Source organism: Oncorhynchus gorbuscha, linkage group LG07, assembly GCF_021184085.1.
Source record: "Oncorhynchus gorbuscha isolate QuinsamMale2020 ecotype Even-year linkage group LG07, OgorEven_v1.0, whole genome shotgun sequence".
In the NCBI taxonomy this organism is placed as follows: domain Eukaryota; kingdom Metazoa; phylum Chordata; class Actinopteri; order Salmoniformes; family Salmonidae; genus Oncorhynchus; species Oncorhynchus gorbuscha.
This window is the reverse complement of record NC_060179.1, coordinates 58955349-58975377: the sequence shown is the minus strand read 5'-3', so window position 1 is coordinate 58975377 and position 20029 is coordinate 58955349. Positions and strand designations below refer to the sequence as shown.

Below are 20029 nucleotides of genomic sequence, written 5' to 3'. Positions count from 1 at the left end.
GTGAAGTCAAAGAGGAAAATAGTGGAAAGAAAGAGGTGGAAAGAAATGAATCGAAGGAAGGCGTTGGGAGGTTGAAATCTCAGAGTACGATTTTCGGTGACCATTGTCAGGAAGTGAACTTATCACGGCATCGATCTTATTAAGGAACTCTCCAAGGGCACCTGGTGGGCCATAGATGGCAATAATGTTAAGCTTGAGTGGACAAGTGACAGTGACAGCATGGAATTCAAATGAGGATATGGATCGGTGTGAAAGGGGAAACCTTTCAAAATCTCCAGGAGAAATGAGTTGCCCTTTGCCACCACAATGGCCAGATGTTCTAGAACTATAACATGTCTCATTCTTTCCTTTGCTTTAACAGAGCTTGGCAAAGTATATACTATATCTGGCATCCACCATATTTTCTTAACCCGTTTTTTTTTTAGATCAGTGCAGATGAAGGACGGGAATTCACTGTAGAATATTGAAATGCAAACTCCCACTAATTTGGTGTTCTAACGTGTAATTCCCTCTTCCTCCAGTACATAGATGACACACTTCCTGCAGAGTCACCCTACCTGTACGGCCTCCACCCCAACGCTGAGATCGGCTTCCTAACGCAGACGTCTGAGAAGTTGTTCCGGACTGTGCTGGAGATGCAGCCCAGAGACGGAGGGGCCGGGGAGGGCAGTGGGACCACCAGAGATGAGAAGGTAGGGATGGACTAACTGTATGGAGGAGGAGAAATGCGACTGGTAAAACCAGTCTCCTGGACACAGGCTAACAGCCTACACACATTGAGGTTCTCCATTGAGCATGGTTTTGGAGTCCAGGCTTCATCTGTGGCCCAGAAACCGGCCCATAGAGTGTAGAGGAAGTTGGGCCAATGTTAGAGCGATTGCTGCCTCTGAGATTCAGTTCTGTGAACTGATTCATATTTTGAAAGTGTCAAACCTGAACCATACTGATTGTAAGGTAAAGAACAAGGTAGTCTTTGGTCCAAGGCTCCATCAGGTCATAGATCTATAACACCCATCTGGCACTGACAGGAGTGACATAATACAGCACACATCACCTCTACCCCCTGACAACCTATATGGGTTACCTTAACTACACTCTCCCAAGGTCTGGACAATCTTATTCCCTTGTTCCCAATCCCCATATGCCTTACCTTAACTACACTCTCCCAAGGTCTGGACAATCTTATTCCCTTGTTCCCAATCCCCATATGCCTTACCTTAACTACACTCTCCCAAGGTCTGGACAATCTTATTCCCTTGTTCCCAATCCCCATATGCCTTACCTTAACTACACTCTCCCAAGGTCTGGACAATCTTATTCCCTTGTTCCCAATCCCCATATGCCTTACCTTAACTACACTCTCCCAAGGTCTGGACAATCTTATTCCCTTGTTCCCAATCCCCATATGCCTTACCTTAACTACACTCTCCAGGTCTGGACAATCTTATTCCCTTGTTCCCAATCCCCATATGCCTTACCTTAACTACACTCTCCCAAGGTCTGGACAATCTTATTCCCTTGTTCCCAATCCCCATATGCCTTACCTTAAATACACTCTCCCAAGGTCTGGACAATCTTATTCCCTTGTTCCCAATCCCCATATGCGTTACCTTAAATACACTCTCCCAAGGTCTGGACAATCTTATTCCCTTGTTCCCAATCCCCATATGCCTTACCTTAAATACACTCTCCCAAGGTCTGGACAATCTTATTCCCTTGTTCCCAATCCCCATATGCCTTACCTTAAATACACTCTCCCAATGTCTGGAAAATCTTATTCCCTTGTTCCCAATCCCCATATGCCTTACCTTAAATACACTCTCCCAAGGTCTGGACAATCTTATTCCCTTGTTCCCAATCCCCATATGCCTTACCTTAAATACACTCTCCCAAGGTCTGGACAATCTTATTCCCTTGTTCCCAATCCCCATATGCCTTACCTTAAATACACTCCCATGTGTTACCTCAGAAAAGCTAGTCCAATGTCTGAAACAAATATGATCAAAGTGAATGAGCTCAATCCCCCCCTTACAATCTAAAGCACTCAGAAAAGTGTTATACTTAAGCAATAAGGCCAGAGGGGGTGTGGTATGTGGCCAATATACCACGGCTAAGGACTGTTCTTACACACGACGCAAAGCAGAGTGCCTGGACACAGCCCTTAGCCGTGGTATGTTGGCCATATACCACAAATCCTGAGCTGCCTTATTGCTATTATAAACTGGTTACCAACGTAATTAGAGCAGTAAAAATAAATATTTTGTCATACCCGTGGTATACGGTCTGATATATCACGGCTGTCAGCCAATCAGTATTCAAGGCTCCAACCACCCAGTTTATAAATTCCAATACATTATGACCTCACTTTTCTAATATGCAAGCTAGCTTCCTGTTTAATGGGTGTTTGATAGATGTAGAGCAGTGACTTCTCCTTGTGTCCCTACACTATCTCACGCTTTAGTGCTGTCTGACTTTTCATGATATAGAAGTGTGTGTGTGCACATACATGTGGGTGCGTGTTTGTACGTGTGTGTGTGTGTTTGCCTGGGTGTATTATGACGGCTGACCTTTACAACTGAGAGACAGAGATAGTTATGTCTTAACAGATGACAACCAACCCTAGCGAACGATGTCCGTTTGAGCGCTTCCTGTTTGATATGCAGGCTGCCGCGGAGCTGAAGAAGACAGCTTCAATATTTGAGTGGAGAATCTATAATTATGATGACCTCCAATCCTTTGTTCAATGTTTAATCCGTGGATTGATCTGTAGTGCTGGAAAATGTGGACACAGATATAAGCGTTCATCACTTACCCAACGGAAATATGAGACGAGGATTGATTCTCTGGGGATTTGACTTTTATTAAAGACAAACGGCTGCTGTTGTTGCAAATAATTCTCATGAATATTTATAATTTTTTTTTCTTCCATAATTTTCTTCTCAAGGAGTCATTAGTGCTTGGAATTCTTATCATGTTTACTCAACGGATGTAATCTTTTTTTGATTCCGTACTTTTCAGTAACAAAATGTGACACCGGCACTGAGAAATCCTTGACAATGAACACAATCTATCGTTCCGTCATTAATACCGTCTTCACAATACATACAAATACAAATTCAAGGTTAATATTTACCCCCTCTTTTGTGACTGTCTTATCACACACACCACACACACATACACACACACACACCTTTACCCCAGGTACGGTCTGTGTTGGAGGAGATAATGGAGAAGTTACCAGAGGAGTTTAACATGGTAGAGCTGCTGGGGAAAGCTGAGGAGAGGACACCCTACCAGGTGGTGGCGCTGCAGGAGTGTGAAAGGATGAACACACTCACCCAGGAGATAAGGCGATCCCTACGCGAACTCAACCTTGGACTAAAGGTGAGTCAATCAATCAATCATTCTATCAAAGTCAGCCAATCACAAACAGTCTTCTTTGTCTACTTCTTCTACTCACTCCCCCACAGTTACTTTGAGTTAACTTTGCTTTGAAGTTCAGATAATTACTTGTTTTGGGGTAAACAATGCCAGTGTCCACCGGTGGTGGGTGGCTGGCCACTTCTAAGAAAAAGAAACAATGGCATTGGAGTCAACTTCCCCTTTTAGGATTGAAAAATATATAATTTTATAATTGGGGTAATGAGTCACGCTCTGTTGGTTAAGCCTGTATACAGTAGCTGTAGCAGTCTGGTCTGCTCTGATTTTATTCCTGCATAACTTTGTGTCACTAGTATTCCTCTGAAACGCAGGCTGTCTTCTTAAGTAGTGGTGAATCAGCCCTCTGGCCCCTAGTGTGTGTACATGTGCACGTGTGCGTGTGCGTGTGCGTTTCGTCTTGAATGTTAGTCATAGTGAGGATTTGAGAAACAATGACCTTAAACACTGGAGAGAATATATTTTTTTAAATACATAAAAGTAAAATGACATTTCATGACATGGCCTGTTCTGGAATCCCAGCTGTATATTAGCTCAGTGTTGTCTTAGCAACTGCTGGTTTAGGGTTAAGGCAGGTGGCTATGTGCGTGTGTGTGAGTGCCTTTTCTAAGGAGTTATGAGCTTCGATGCCTCAACACATTGCCTCTGGTAAATGGCCTCAGTGAGTTAAAAGCTACGTACTTTATTTTACCAGTCAAATGTACTCATATTTCGACTTTACTGTGCAAATAAATTGGAACTATCAGAATCTCAGCCTTGGCTGGAAGCATTTGGGGGGTGCGAGGGGGTGTCCTGACTTGTTGAGGGATCTGAGTGATTTGGGAGAGAGTTAAAAGGGTGACTGGTTCAGGGTTAACGCTCTGCAGTAGATGAGATACGTCTGGGAACTCTTTATCGCCTCAGTAAAGAAGGGTTATGACGGCGAGACATGAATACATTCATCAGCTAGCTACGGTACCATTCGGTGGAGGACACACTGTGTGTCATAGCCATTTAACTTGTTAGCCTCCATCCATATAATTATTCTGTTTTCTCTTTGGATAGAAATTGAAGAAAGTGAGTGACTGCTTTAGTTTATGCATGCTTCACCAGCTATGGGTTGCTGTTGCTAGTGGTTACAGGGTGGTATTGCTCAATGACACACAGGATTTAAATTTTAGTGTGAAAAAGACAACTCCAATAACTGTGAGATTTCTCCTCAGTGTTCTTGCAGAAATCCACAGGAAAAAGTACATTATTAATTAAAACGTTGTTTGAATACAAAATGTGCCTTACTAATAAAACATTTGACACAAACTCATTCCATAATTGACTGCCAATAAAGGTTCTCTGAATCTCATTCCCATCGCTTTTTCTGATTGGTTCCTCCCTCTCAGGGAGAGCTGACTATGACCAGTGACATGGAGAGTCTCCAGACGGCCATCTTCCTGGACCTGGTCCCAGAGTCGTGGACCAGACGGGCCTACCCGTCTATGTGTGGCCTGGTCCTGTGGTTCACTGACCTGCTGGGGAGGATCAAGGAGCTGGAGGCCTGGGCCACTGACTTCATCTTGCCCTCAGCCGTCTGGCTGGCCGGCTTCTTCAACCCTCAATCCTTTCTGACAGCCATCATGCAGGCTATGGCTCGCAGGTAGGTTGGCATGATAATCGATATTACAGAAATATAGCCTGAAAAAGTGGATTCAATGATACTTGTGCTAACGCAGGCTCGGCACGATCACACATATTATCAGATAATGGAAACAAAACTGTTATTCGCTTTAAAATAATGTGAGAAGTACAGTTTTTCTAATTTCAAAACAGTTTCCTCTGTGAGAATAGAATTCACCTTGTACCTAGAATTCCCACTGTCAATTATCACGATAAAAGCTGTTCTCACGATACTACTTTTTAAAAATATATATTTTTTAAATCACCTTTATTTAACCAGGTAGGCAAGTTGAGAACAAGTTCTCATTTACAATTGCGACCTGGCCAAGATAAAGCAAAGCAGTTCGACACATACAACGAGACAGAGTTACACATGGAGTAAAACAAACATGCAGGCAATAATACAGTAGAAACAAGTCTATATACAATGTGAGCAAATGAGGTGAGATAAGGGAGGTAAAGGCAGGTGATTGTGATACAACATTCCATGATGTTCCCATGATTCCTCCTGTCAGGAATGAGTGGCCTCTGGACAGGATGTGTCTGCAGTGTGACGTCACCAAGAAGAACAGAGAGGACTTCAGCACTCCTCCCAGGGAGGGGGCCTACGTACACGGACTGTACATGGAGGGAGCTCGCTGGGACACTCAGGTACAGAGAGGGGTTATATAGGGGACATATAGATGACACAAAGGTGACATAGCTAGTGAGACTTGGGTATGTATGTCAGAGGGGGCCTACGGACATGGACTGTACGTGGAAGGAGCTTGCTGGGACACACAGGTGGGGATGTCACCTCATTGAGGAGTCGTGTGGCTGCCGTTATCAGTGACTTAAGAGTGACATAGTCGTGTTGTGTGTGTGTGTACATAGGTTTCCCACCTTACATTTACATTACATTTAAGTCATTTAGCAGACGCTCTTCTTCAGAGCGACTTACAAATTGGTGCATTCACCTTATGACAGCCAGTGGAACAGCCACTTTACAATAGTGCATCTAAATATTTTAAGGGGGGGGGGTGTGAGAAGGATTACTTTATCCTATCCTAGGTATTCCTTAAAGAGGTGGGGTTTCAGGTGTCTCCGGAAGGTGGTGATTGACTCCGCTGTCCTGGCGTCGTGAGGGAGTTTATTCCACCATTGGGTGGCCAGAGCAGCAAACAGTTTTGACTGGGCTGAGCGGGAACTGTACTTCCTCAGTGGTAGGGAGGTGAGCAGGCCAGAGGTGGATGAACGCAGTGCCCTTGTTTGGGTGTAGGGCCTGATCAGAGCCTGGAGGTACTGAGGTGCCGTTCCCCTCACAGCTCTGTAGGCAAGCACCATGGTCTTGTAGCGGATGCGAGCTTCAACTGGAAGCCAGTGGAGAGAGCGGAGGAGCGGGGTGCCGTGAGAGAACTTGGGAAGGTTGAACACCAGACGGGCTGCGGCGTTCTGGATGAGTTGTAGGGGTTTAATGGCACAGGCAGGGAGCCCAGCCAACAGCGAGTTGCAGTAATCCAGACGGGAGATGACAAGTGCCTGGATTAGGACCTGCGCCGCTTCCTGTGTGAGGCAGGGTCGTACTCTGCGGATGTTGTAGAGCATGAACCTACAGGAATGGGCCACCGCCTTGATGTTAGTTGAGAACGACAGGGTGTTGTCCAGGATCACGCCAAGGTTCTTTGCGCTCTGGGAGGAGGACACAATGGAGTTGTCAACCGTGATGGCGAGATCATGGAACGGGCAGTCCTTCCCCGGGAGTAAGAGCAGCTCCGTCTTGCCGAGGTTCAGCTTGAGGTGGTGATCCGTCATCCACACTGATATGTCTGCCAGACATGCAGAGATGCGATTCGCCACCTGGTCATCAGAAGGGGGAAAGGAGAAGATTAATTGTGTGTCGTCTGCATAGCAATGATAGGAGAGACCATGTGAGGTTATGACAGAGCCAAGTGACTTGGTGTATAGCGAGAATAGGAGAGGGCCTAGAACAGAGCCCTGGGGGACACCAGTGGTGAGAGCGTGTGGTGAGGAGACAGATTCTCGCCACGCCACCTGGTAGGAGCGACCTGTCAGGTAGGACGCAATCCAAGCGTGGGCCGCGCCGGAGATGCCCAACTCGGAGAGGGTGGAGAGGAGGATCTGATGGTTCACAGTATCGAAGGCAGCCGATAGGTCTAGAAGGATGAGAGCAGAGGAGAGAGAGTTAGCTTTAGCAGTGCGGAGCGCCTCCATGATACAGAGAAGAGCAGTCTCAGTTGAATGACTAGTCTTGAAACCTGACTGATTTGGATCAAGAAGGTCATTCTGAGAGAGATAGCGGGAGAGCTGGCCAAGGACGGCACGTTCAAGAGTTTTGGTGAGAAAAGAAAGAAGGGATACTGGTCTGTAGTTGTTGACATCGGAGGGATCGAGTGTAGGTTTTTTCAGAAGGGGTGCAACTCTCGCGTGAAGAGGCTTACAGTGCATACATGGTTAGAGAGGGTAAAGTAGTTATTGAATTAAAGTTTATCTCAAGGTTACTTCAGTTACTAGTGTAGTATGGAATACTGTGTGCGTTAGTGTGCCAGTCAGGCTTGCTTTTTATTATATATATGCATCCAGCTCTCCTGCAGGGTCCCAGTGGACCTGTTAATTAGTGAATGTGTCGAGTATGCACTGGCACACTTTAATCACCCTTATGAGTGGCACTGCTGTGTTCTCTCTTTATTAAAAGCTGGAGACAGACAGACAGGGAGAGGTATAGGCAGACAGTCAGACTGAGAGACGAGCAGCGAGGGAGACAGGCGGGCAGTCCGGGAGGGAGGAAGGCAGGCAACGATGGAGACAGTCAGTGTCCTCTCCCGTCCTCTCTCCCTCTCCGCTCCGCTCCTCTCCTCTCTCCTCCTAACTTCTGTCTTGCACTCATATTGGCTCCTCTCATCTCCACTCCTCCTCTCAGCCCTGGGCCAGCACTATGCCCGTGTAGTGTCAGGGTGTAACGGAGTGTGAACGGGAGTGTGAGCAGCATCCCTCCATCTGGAGCCCGGCTCTGGCGCTGCAGCTGTACAAGTCAAAGATTTATGATAAACCAGCTCATCTGTATGAATGAGCCAAGCTACTTATTCAGGGGATGCGGACATCAAAGGCGAGGGAATACACAGTAGCACTCTGTGTATATAATACAGATCTAGAGATGATAGTGGGGGGATGGGAAGGGTGTGTGTTTGGTACTGTAGCTTATTTGCTTTGTCATTTTTTTGTTGGGGGGGTTGCAGGTACAATATTCAATTTACACAGTTTATACCACACGTACCTGTAGGCTGCCACTCAAAAGTAAAGAAAAAATACAGAGAAATTATCAGATTGATCACACATGATTTAGTAATAATACAATTGGTATGTAAAGAAAAGAGAAACAAAAAGAGTTGGGCCTACACCCCCATCCCATTCCCCACAGCCCAACATGTCTCCGTCCAACCCTCCCCCCCCTCACTTTCCACTCTTTCCCACCCTGCCTGGCAACACAGGTTGGTTGTCTGTCTCCACCACTTATCCCCTAAGCCCCCACCCGCCCCCACCACTTATCCCCTAAGCCCCAACCCTCACCCTGCCACTTATCCCCTAAGCCCCAACCCTCACCCCACCACTTATCCCCTAAGCCCCAACCCTCACCCCACCACTTATGCCCTAAGCCCCAACCCTCACCCTGCCACTTATGCCCTAAGCCCTAACCCTCACCCTGCCACTTATCCCCTAAGCCACAACCCTCACCCTGCCACTTATCCCCTAAGCCCCAACCCTCACCCGCCACTTATCCCCTGAGCCCCCACCCGCCCCCGCCACTTATCCCCTAAGCCCCACCCCACCACTTATCCCCTAAGCCCCCATCTGACCCCCCCACCACCACTGATCCCCTAAACCCCCACCTGCCCCCACCACTTAGCCCCTAAGCCCCCACCAGCCCCCCGCCACTTATCCCCTAATCCCCCCCACCCCTCACTACTTATCCCCTAAGCCCCCACCAGCCCCCCGCCACTTATCCCCTAAGCCCCCATCTGACCCCCACCCCACCACTGATCCCCTAAACCCCCACCTGCCCCCACCACTTAGCCCATAAGCCCCCACCAGCCCCCGCCACTTATCCCCTAATCCCCCCCACCCCTCACTACTTATCCCCTAAGCCCCCACCAGCCCCCGCCACTTATCCCCTAAGCCCCACCCCACCACTTATCCCCTAAGCCCCCATCTGACCCCCACCCCAAAACTTATCCCCTAAACCCCCACCTGCCCCCCACCACTTAGCCCCTAAGCCCCAACCCGCAGCCCGCCACTTATCCCCTAATCCCCCCCCCCACCCCACCCCTCACTACTTATCCCATAAACCCACACATCAGGGTTAACACTGAAGAGAAAAAAAGATAGAATCAGGATTTTTCTTTGCTGGTCTCTGGGTAGATAAATCTAGCTAGCTAAGTCAGCCATTGGTTAGGCTATCAGTAGCTAGATAAAGGCATCTGCCATTCAACCGTATACGGGCAACATTTTGGAGTGACAGTGGAATCAACCAATCACATTTGGTGGGACCGTTTTTGGCTGGGAGCGTTTTTACAAAAACGTATGGAAACTTCTGCCTTCTTGAAGGCTAACAGGTCACTGCACAATAGCGAGCAATAGTTTTCCCACGGTCTAGCTAGCTGGCTTTGTTGTTGGTTAGTTTGCAGTGGCTGCAGCAGGTGTCAGCCATCTCTCTTTGTTGCATTTAAAGTGGAACTGACAGCATTTCAGCAACATCAGGGGGGTTGTCAAGTGACTACTGAGATATGGTCATTTTCACATTTTCATAAATGATTAGAATGTTTGGGAATTACATATACTAAGGCATTTATGGTCCTTCTGTAGCTCAGTTGGTAGAGCATGGCGCTTGTAACGCCAGGGTAGTGGGTTTGATCCCCGGGACCACCCATACGTAGAATGTATGCACACATGATTGTAAGTCGCTTTGGATAAAAGTGTCTGCTAAATGGCATATATATTTGTGAAAATCTGATAGCAAAATAGAGTGGGAAAGCAGCCTTGTGTTTGGACAATAATAGACACTGCAGTAAATAAAAACAGCTGTCTTGTCCAGGACCGGTCGACACAGACCCATGCGCTATAGCCAGTCAGATCTACAGTAGGCCTTTATGCAAACAAGCCATTTGCCACACGGCCCTGCCATCATTCACTTTGAACTGGATTGTGTGTTTACAGGCAGTTGCAACAGCACGACTTTAGATCTTTAGAACTCATTCGCCAAAACTAACAAAATACACCCGAATAGATTTCTGCAAATATGTAAACACCTTGGGGGTCCTCTTACATTTGGTCAAACAACCATGAAAAGGTAGTCTCTCTCTCCCTCAGTTATGCACATCATGAACAACAAGATCAACAACTAATTCTAGCCAGAGCAAGATGAGCTCAAATCTAATGTAGGAACATTAGATAAACCCTCTCAAACTTTTTCATCTATTTGACTGTCAAAATTGCAATAATAAACCATGGGGAATTGTAGCCTCCTCGTCCTTATGCAGCTTGCCTGCCAATGCATGCTCGTCCCAACCAAGGACCCAAGCTCACTGGCTAAAGTTGGCTAGCTTGCTACTTCCAGACACAACTGAGAGAACCCTCACTCTGACCCTTTTACTCGCCATAGCAGAGCTGGTTAGGCTGTTTACATGTTATCTAGAGCGTTTTTTTACTATAACTTTTTTTTGTCTACGTTTACTGACACCAGTCATATTCAGCAGGTGTTGCGTGTTTCTAAATTCATCAGTTGTTCTGCACTCTGGCACACTCATATGAGAGTGCTCTGAAATCGGAGTAGATAGCCAGAGTGAATTTGCGAACTCAAGAAAGATGCTAACTGGATAACTGTTGATAAAGTTATTGGTAGCTGTGTATAGCCACCAAAAACGATACGAGAGGAAACATTTTGTTACTCACCGAATCCTTCAATGACATGACATCCTCCTAGCAATCTAGCTAATGTTAGGCTCTGTGTTTTTAGCTTGCTACATAAATAGGTACGCTAGCCAATTAGCCATGTTATGACTGACTTGTGATCATTGCCCTTGCTTGTTTGATTGTATTGACATTCCCAGCCTTAGTTACATTCGTCAATTTTTGTCCAGAATATTGAGTCGTTCAAACTGAAACAGTGAATCCCAAATGGAGGCAGCAAACTATGTACCAGGCCAGCTGGGATTTACAACCTGATAGCAAATATTTTTGGGACTACCAATAAATGTATTGGGGAATTATATTAATGCATTGAACTGCATCCTTCTATTCTGCCAACAATGCCTTAGTGTACGTTGTGGAACGTTGAGTCCAATATAACCTATTTTTAAAACCTCTTATGGAGTTGATTTTGTAGCATAAACAGTAAATTAGATATTTTTGACTGATATTATGATTGTCTGTTTGTTTCATATCTGGAAAGGAGTTAAAACTCTGTCAGTTCCAGTTTAAACATTAGGTGACTGGATACTTTGTGTGTCAAACGTGAAATGTTTTTTTTTTTGCAATGGGAAGTAATCGTTGTACATTTTGATTGGGAAATGATTAATGGTTGTGTTTTTCTATTCTTATGATTGGGACCTACTGGCGTATCATGTCCAGGTGAATGGACTGCTTATTCTTTAACATCATGCTGTGTGTGAATGCTGTCTTTCCGTTGGCCCTATGCAGTGGTATAGTGGTTCCTGGAGAAGGGGGTATACTCAAATGTTGCCAAAAAGTTCCCAAATGGCCCGCCAGGCGAAGGAAAGGCACCCTGGGTGAAAAGTCCCATGTTTTCCTGTTATTTTAATGAATTCCCCTATAGATTTTTCAGATATTCACTCTCAATCACTTTTTTAATAGAATATTGTATTTAAGTCCACAACAATGCTTAAACCACATCATTCTGACAGGCCACCAGTGGGTGGGCCTCTGTCCTGCCAGGCCCATCCATGTCTACGCCCCTGATGCAAACAGGGCATGATGACAATTGCACATCACAAATAGCCTACTAAACAACACTTCAGACTCAACTTTTTCAGTACCTGGTTTGCATACCCATCGTTGTCTTAGTTAGCATTTACTGGTAGATATCATAAGTTGAAATGTCTTTCCTACCCTACCGGCTACCGATGTCATTCTTCTGTGAGCTGCTCCATGCCAAAACCAGCTGAGAGCTGCACACTCTTGCTGCCTGCGGATGATGTTCCTCTGAAACGAGGCTATGTGTGCGGCGCGCAGGTGAATATATTTCACGTGCTTTGTGTTTGTGTAAGCCGCTGATTGTGTAGGTATGATTTCTCTATTGTAGTAAGTAATTTGTAAGTAGTATACCTCCACTACACTACTTTGATACGCATCAATAGGGATTAAGAAGTGATTATACGCAATGCCCACTGAATAAAAGTGTGTATACAGTTTATACCTACAAATAGCCTCCACTACACCACTAGCCCTTGTTTTTTTAAACAAAAAGTGCTCTCCTACATGAGTATACTAGTATTACGGTTGCTGTCCTTTCAGAATCATGAACCTGGTACACACTGAAGGCCTATAGGTTCACCACTGTACTAACCTGTCACACGCTGAAGACCTATAGGTTCACCACTATACTAACCTGTCACACACTGAAGACCTATAGGTTCACACACTGAAGGCCTATAGGTTCACCACTATACTAACCTGTCACACACTGAAGACCTATAGGTTCACCACTATACTAACCTGTCACACACTGAAGACCTATAGGTTCACCACTATACTAACCTGTCACATACTGAAGGTCTATAGGTTCACATACTGAAGGTCTATAGGTTCACCACTGTACTAACCTGTCACACACTGAAGGCCTATAGGTTCACACACTGAAGACCTATAGGTTCACCACTGTACTAACCTGTCACACACTGAAGGCCTATAGGTTAACCACTGTACTAACCTGTCACACGCTGAAGACCTATAGGTTCACCACTGTACTAACCTGTCACACGCTGAAGGCCTATAGGTTCACCACTATACTAACCTGTCACACGCTGAAGACCTATAGGTTCACCACTGTACTAACCTGTCACATACTGAAGGTCCTATAGGTTCACCACTGTACTAACCTGTCACACACTGAAGACCTATAGGTTTACCACTGTACTAACCTGTCACACACTGAAGGCCTATAGGTTAACCACTGTACTAACCTGTCACACGCTGAAGACCTATAGGTTCACCACTGTACTAACCTGTCACACACTGAAGACCTATAGGTTCACCACTGTACTAACCTGTCACACACTGAAGGCCTATAGGTTCACACACTGAAGACCTATAGGTTCACCACTGTACTAACCTGTCACACACTGAAGGCCTATAGGTTCACCACTGTACTAACCTGTCACACACTGAAGACATATAGGTTCACCACTGTACTAACCTGTCACACGCTGAAGACCTATAGGTTCACCACTGTACTAACCTGTCACACACTGAAGACATATAGGTTCACCACTGTACTAACCTGTCACACGCTGAAGGCCTATAGGTTCACCACTGTACTAACCTGTCACACACTGAAGGCCTATAGGTTCACCACTATACTAACCTGTCACACGCTGAAGACCTATAAGTTCACCACTATACTAACCTGTCACACGCTGAAGACCTATAGGTTCACCACTGTACTAACCTGTCACACGCTGAAGACCTATAGGTTCACCACTGTACTAACCTGTCACACGCTGAAGGCCTATAGGTTCACCACTGTACTAACCTGTCACACACTGAAGGCCTATAGGTTCACCACTATACTAACCTGTCACACGCTGAAGACCTATAGGTTCACCACTATACTAACCTGTCACACGCTGAAGACCTATAGGTTCACCACTGTACTAACCTGTCACATACTGAAGGTCCTATAGGTTCACCACTGTACTAACCTGTCACACACTGAAGACCTATAGGTTCACTGTACTAACCTGTCACATACTGAAGGCCTATAGGTTCACCACTGTACTAACCTGTCAAGACCTATAGGTTCACCACTGTACTAACCTGTCACATACTGAAGGTCCTATAGGTTCACCACTGTACTAACCTGTCACACACTGAAGACCTATAGGTTTACCACTGTACTAACCTGTCACATACTGAAGGCCTATAGGTTCACCACTGTACTAACCTGTCACACACTGAAGGCCTATAGGTTCACCACTGTACTAACCTGTCACACACTGAAGGTCCTATAGGTTCACCACTGTACTAACCTGTCACACGCTGAAGGCCTATAGGTTCACCACTGTACTAACCTGTCACACACTGAAGGCCTATAGGTTTACCACTGTACTAACCTGTCACACACTGAAGACCTATAGGTTTACCACTGTACTAACCTGTCACATACTGAAGGCCTATAGGTTCACCACTGTACTAACCTGTCACACACTGAAGGTCCTATAGGTTCACCACTGTACTAACCTGTCACACACTGAAGGCCTATAGGTTCACCACTGTACTAACCTTTCACATACTGAAGGCCTATAGGTTCACCACTATACTAACCTGTCACACACTGAAGACCTATAGGTTCACCACTGTACTAACCTGTCACACACTGAAGGCCTATAGGTTCACCACTGTACTAACCTGTCACACACTGAAGGCCTATAGGTTCACCACTGTACTAACCTGTCACACACTGAAGACCTATAGGTTCACCACTGTACTAACCTGTCACACACTGAAGGTCCTATAGGTTCACCACTGTACTAACCTGTCACACGCTGAAGGCCTATAGGTTCACCACTGTACTAACCTGTCACACGCTGAAGACCTATAGGTTCACCACTGTACTAACCTGTCACACGCTGAAGACCTATAGGTTCACCACTATACTAACCTGTCACACGCTGAAGACCTATAGGTTCACCACTGTACTAACCTGTCACATACTGAAGGTCCTATAGGTTCACCACTGTACTAACCTGTCACACACTGAAGACCTATAGGTTTACCACTGTACTAACCTGTCACATACTGAAGGCCTATAGGTTCACCACTGTACTAACCTGTCACATACTGAAGGCCTATAGGTTCACCACTGTACTAACCTGTCACACACTGAAGGTCCTATAGGTTCACCACTGTACTAACCTGTCACACACTGAAGGTCCTATAGGTTCACCACTGTACTAACCTGTCACATACTGAAGGCCTATAGGTTCACCACTGTACTAACCTGTCACACACTGAAGGTCCTATAGGTTCACCACTGTACTAACCTGTCACATACTGAAGGTCCTATAGGTTCACCACTGTACTAACCTGTCACATACTGAAGGCCTATAGGTTCACCACTGTACTAACCTGTCACACACTGAAGGTCCTATAGGTTCACCACTGTACTAACCTGTCACATACTGAAGGCCTATAGGTTCACCACTGTACTAACCTGTCACACACTGAAGGTCCTATAGGTTCACCACTGTACTAACCTGTCACATACTGAAGGTCCTATAGGTTCACCACTGTACTAACCTGTCACACACTGAAGGCCTATAGGTTCACCACTGTACTAACCTGTCACATACTGAAGGTCCTATAGGTTCACCACTGTACTAACCTGTCACACACTGAAGGCCTATAGGTTCACCACTGTACTAACCTGTCACACACTGAAGACCTATAGGTTTACCACTGTACTAACCTGTCACATACTGAAGGCCTATAGGTTCACCACTGTACTAACCTGTCACACACTGAAGGTCCTATAACCTGTCACATACTGTTCACCACTGTACTAACCTGTACTAACCTGTCACATACTGAAGGCCTATAGGTTCACCACTATACTAACCTGTCACACACTGAAGACCTATAGGTTCACCACTGTACTAACCTGTCACACACTGAAGGCCTATAGGTTCACACACTGAAGGCCTATAGGTTCACCACTGTACTAACCTGTCACACACTGAAGGCCTATAGGTTCACCACTGTACTAACCTGTCACACACTGAAGACCTATAGGTTCACCACTGTACTAACCTGTCACACACTGAAGGTCCTATAGGTTCACCACTGTACTAACCTGTCACACACTGAAGGTCCTATAGGTTCACACACTGAAGGCCTATAGGTTCACACACTGAAGGTCCTATAGGTTCACACACTGAAGGCCTATTGGTTCACACACTGAAGGCCTATTGGTTCACACACTGAAGGCCTATTGGTTCACACACTGAAGGCCTATTGGTTCACACACTGAAGGCCTATTGGTTCACACACTGAAGACCTATAGTTTCACACACTGAAGGTCCTATAGTTTCACACACTGAAGACCTATAGGTTCACACACTGAAGACCTATAGTTTCACACACTGAAGGTCCTATAGGTTCACACACTGAAGGCCTATAGGTTCACACACTGAATGTCCTATTGGTTCACACACTGAAGGCCTATTGGTTCACACACTGAAGACCTATAGTTTCACACACTGAAGACCTATAGGTTCACCACTGCACAAACATGACTATAATAGATATAAAGGTTGTATTCATGTTTCAAGAAAGGAGTGTATATATTTGACTAAATGGAACCTGATAATGAGTTTTTTACTTCGCTGGTCTCTGCTGATCTCGGGGAGAAATTATGAGTCCTCACTGTCCGAGATCGAGTCAAGACCTAGTACAAATGTATTCGATACAGAGACAAGACCGATACACTCAATATGTGGTCTCGAGACCGTATTACTACAACACTGGAAAATAGGTTTATATATTTTGTTTGTATGTACAGCACATGGCCAAAAGTATGTGGACACCCTTTCAAATTAGTGTATTCAGCTATTTCAGCCACACCCATTGCTGACCAGTGTATACAATTGAGCACACCGCCATGTAATCTCCATAGACAAACATTGGCAGTAGAATGGCTCGTAGTGAAGAGCTCAGTCACTTTTAACGTGGCACCGTCATAGGACACCACCTTTCCAACAAGTCAGTTTGTAATATTTCTGCCCTGCTAAAGCTGCCCCGGTTAACTGTAAGTGCTGTTATTGTGAAGTGGAAATGTCTAGGAGCAACAGCGGCTCAGCCGCTAAGTAGTAGGCCACACAAGCTCACAGAAGGGAACCGCCGAGTGCTGAAGCGCATAGCGCATAAAAATTGTCTGTCCTCGGGTGCAACACCCACTACCGAGTCCCAAACTGCCTCTGGAAGCAATGTCAGCACAAGAACTGCTCGCCCGGAGCTTCATGAAATGGGTTTCCATGGCCGAGCAGCCACACACAAGCCTAAGATCCCCATACGCAATGCCAAGTGTCGACTGGAGTGGTTTAAAGCTCTTCGCCATTGGACCCTGGAGCAGTGGAAACGTTCTCTGGAGTAATGAATCAGGAGGAATAATGGTCTGGGCTGTTTTTCATGGTTCGGGCCCCTTAGTTCCAGTGAAGGGAAATCTTAACCATGCAGCATACAATGACATTCTAGACGATTCTGTGCTTCCAACTTTGTGGCAACAGTTTGGGGAAGGTCCTTTCCTGTTTCAGCAGGACAATGCTCTGTGTACAAAGCGAGGTCCATACATACATTTTTTAGGGGGATTGGTGTGGAAGAACTTGACTGCCCTGCACACAGCCCTGACCTCAACAACATCAAACACCTTTGGGATGAATTGGAACGCCGACTGCGAGCCAGGCCTAATCGGCTAACATCAGTGCCCAACCTCACTAATACTCTAGTGGCTGAATGGAAGCAAGTCCCCGCAGCAATTTTCCAACATCTAGTGGAAAACCTTCCCATAAAAGTGGAGGCTGGGAGGGGGGTCCAACTCCATATTAATGCCCATGATTTTGGAAGGAGGTGTACGACGAGCAGGTGTACACATACTTTTGGCCATGTAGTTTAAGTGTTGGGCTTTATAGATTGTTTATATGTATGTGTTGGGCTTTACAATCATGCACCTGAGCTCAATTTCGAGTCTGAATACTTATGTAAATAAGGTATTTCTGTTTTTTATTTTTAATACATTTGCAAACATTTTTTAAAACCTGTTTTTGCTTTGTCATTTGTCATTGTGTGTAGATTGCTAAAAATGCCAAGGTCATATTTGTCCATATTCTGTTCCAGTTAAAGCGTTGTTCAGATTCACTTAGATCTGTGGAAGTACAGTAGCTTATTAATAAGATACACTATAGCCAGTTTTGTCTTTGCAACAAATAAATATCTATTCTCTCCTAATGGTGACGGTTGCTGTTATCTTTTTATATTTCCATCAACCCAATACACCTTCAAGAAGATGATTGTCATGAATTTCAATGAGATGGGGCGGTGTCTTTTACGACCCTCATTATTCCTATTTACCTAAATACACATAAAGCTATTAATGTTTAAAAGAATGCAAAAAAAAATGTACCGACTGCTGATGCAATTAGGGCTGTAATTCAGACGAACGTCATAAAGTGGCTTCGTCTCTTCGTCCTCCAAGCTTCTCCTCCAAAGTCATTAGGATTTACATTTGTTTCCTGGAGTCAGCTAGCTTCATGGTGGAACTTCTGTCTCCTGGACACTAAGTGGAGAGAGGATTAATTAGTGAGATGGACCGCTCTGTTTCCTGTTTGAGCGTGTTTGGAAAGTCTGCTCTGAAAGGCAGGAGAAGACAGGATAACTTCAGACTTATAGTGACTTTCACACACTGTTCAAGGGTACCCCAAATATTGAGCCCCTAAATTGTCCCTCTGCCAACTCAGTTAGATTAATTTAATTACATTTGCTGTATTGTTTAAGAATGATTTAATTCAGTTTGACCAAATACAACCTTCAGGAAATAAAATTGCTTTAGTTATATGGTAATACTTAATTTTCACATTATTCCTGTTGTTTGTCTTAAGGGCACCTACACTGAAGAAAAGTGTATAGTTGAGATACTTTTTTCTCAAAGACCATGTCATTGTCCTCTCTCCCTCTCCCACCAGGCTGGTATGATGGTGGATGCCCGTCTGAAGGAACTGACCCCCACCATGCCCGTCATCTTCATCAGAGCTATCCCTGTGGACAAGCAGGAGGTGCGTAACGTCTACCAGTGTCCTGTCTACAAGACCAGACAGAGAGGACCCACCTATGTATGGACCTTCAACCTCAAGACCAAAGAGAACCCTTCCAAGTGGACCCTAGCTGGGGTGGCCCTGCTACTGCAGATCTAAATGCAAGTTGTATCTTGTTTTTGTAGATCCAAAGTTCTAAACATACTGTGACGTTTCGGTCAGAGACCTTCATCAGACATAATCTTGCCAGCCAACTTCAGAATGGAGTCGCTTTGACTGACCTTTTTCTTTGCACAGAGACATGAACCTAGCTAACTGTACAGCACACTTATCAGACCGTCTTTTAATAGTTGTTACTAGTTGAGTTCTAGATTGATCTCACTTGTCGAAAGGAGGAAATGTTCCTGTCAAAATGAGGAACGAAGTGAGAAGGTTCAAAAGAAAGATTTATTATGTCTTAAAGAGAAGAGAAACCCTACACCAAATAGATAGGTTTGTCCTGTAATACTTAAAATCAGTATAATCTAAAAATAATCTACTCTGGAGATCTCAAATAGTAGTTTCTTCTTTTTTTAAACACCAATTTTGTAGAATAAAGACTTTTATACTGAACCATCCAAGAGTGCAGTCAGGTGATTTGCGTTTCACTGCGTTGCTCCTTTCCCCTCCATTCTCTCTCATATACAGTCATTCTCTCTAACTTTCTCAAAGCATTCTTCTCCACCAACCACCTCCTTCCTAAATAACCTTCCCAGCTGTAAAGCTCATTCTGCAGTCTCACATATACTGTATACCCATCCATTGCACCCAGACATGTGCAGACTGCACACATACACACGCACTCACACGGACACCTTAAAAGGATCACGAGGAGGGATTCATTTTATCGTGGTGGTGTATAAGTTATG

General features: G+C 45.2%; 1 protein-coding gene across 2 annotated transcripts in view; it reads left to right on the top strand.

The window, feature by feature from the left end:
- The window catches only part of dnah9 (dynein, axonemal, heavy chain 9), a 151310-nt gene extending 131577 nt beyond the window's left edge, over positions 1 to 19733 (top strand). For both annotated transcript variants that reach the window (XM_046356968.1, XM_046356967.1), the window contains 5 exons: positions 522 to 692; positions 3202 to 3384; positions 4815 to 5068; positions 5604 to 5739; positions 19053 to 19733. In XM_046356968.1, the coding sequence (XP_046212924.1) occupies positions 522 to 692; positions 3202 to 3384; positions 4815 to 5068; positions 5604 to 5739; positions 19053 to 19280 (972 nt within the window). In that variant the 3' untranslated portion in view covers positions 19281 to 19733. The remainder of the gene's footprint in view (positions 1 to 521; positions 693 to 3201; positions 3385 to 4814; positions 5069 to 5603; positions 5740 to 19052) is intronic.
- The last annotated feature ends 296 nt before the right edge of the window (positions 19734 to 20029 follow it).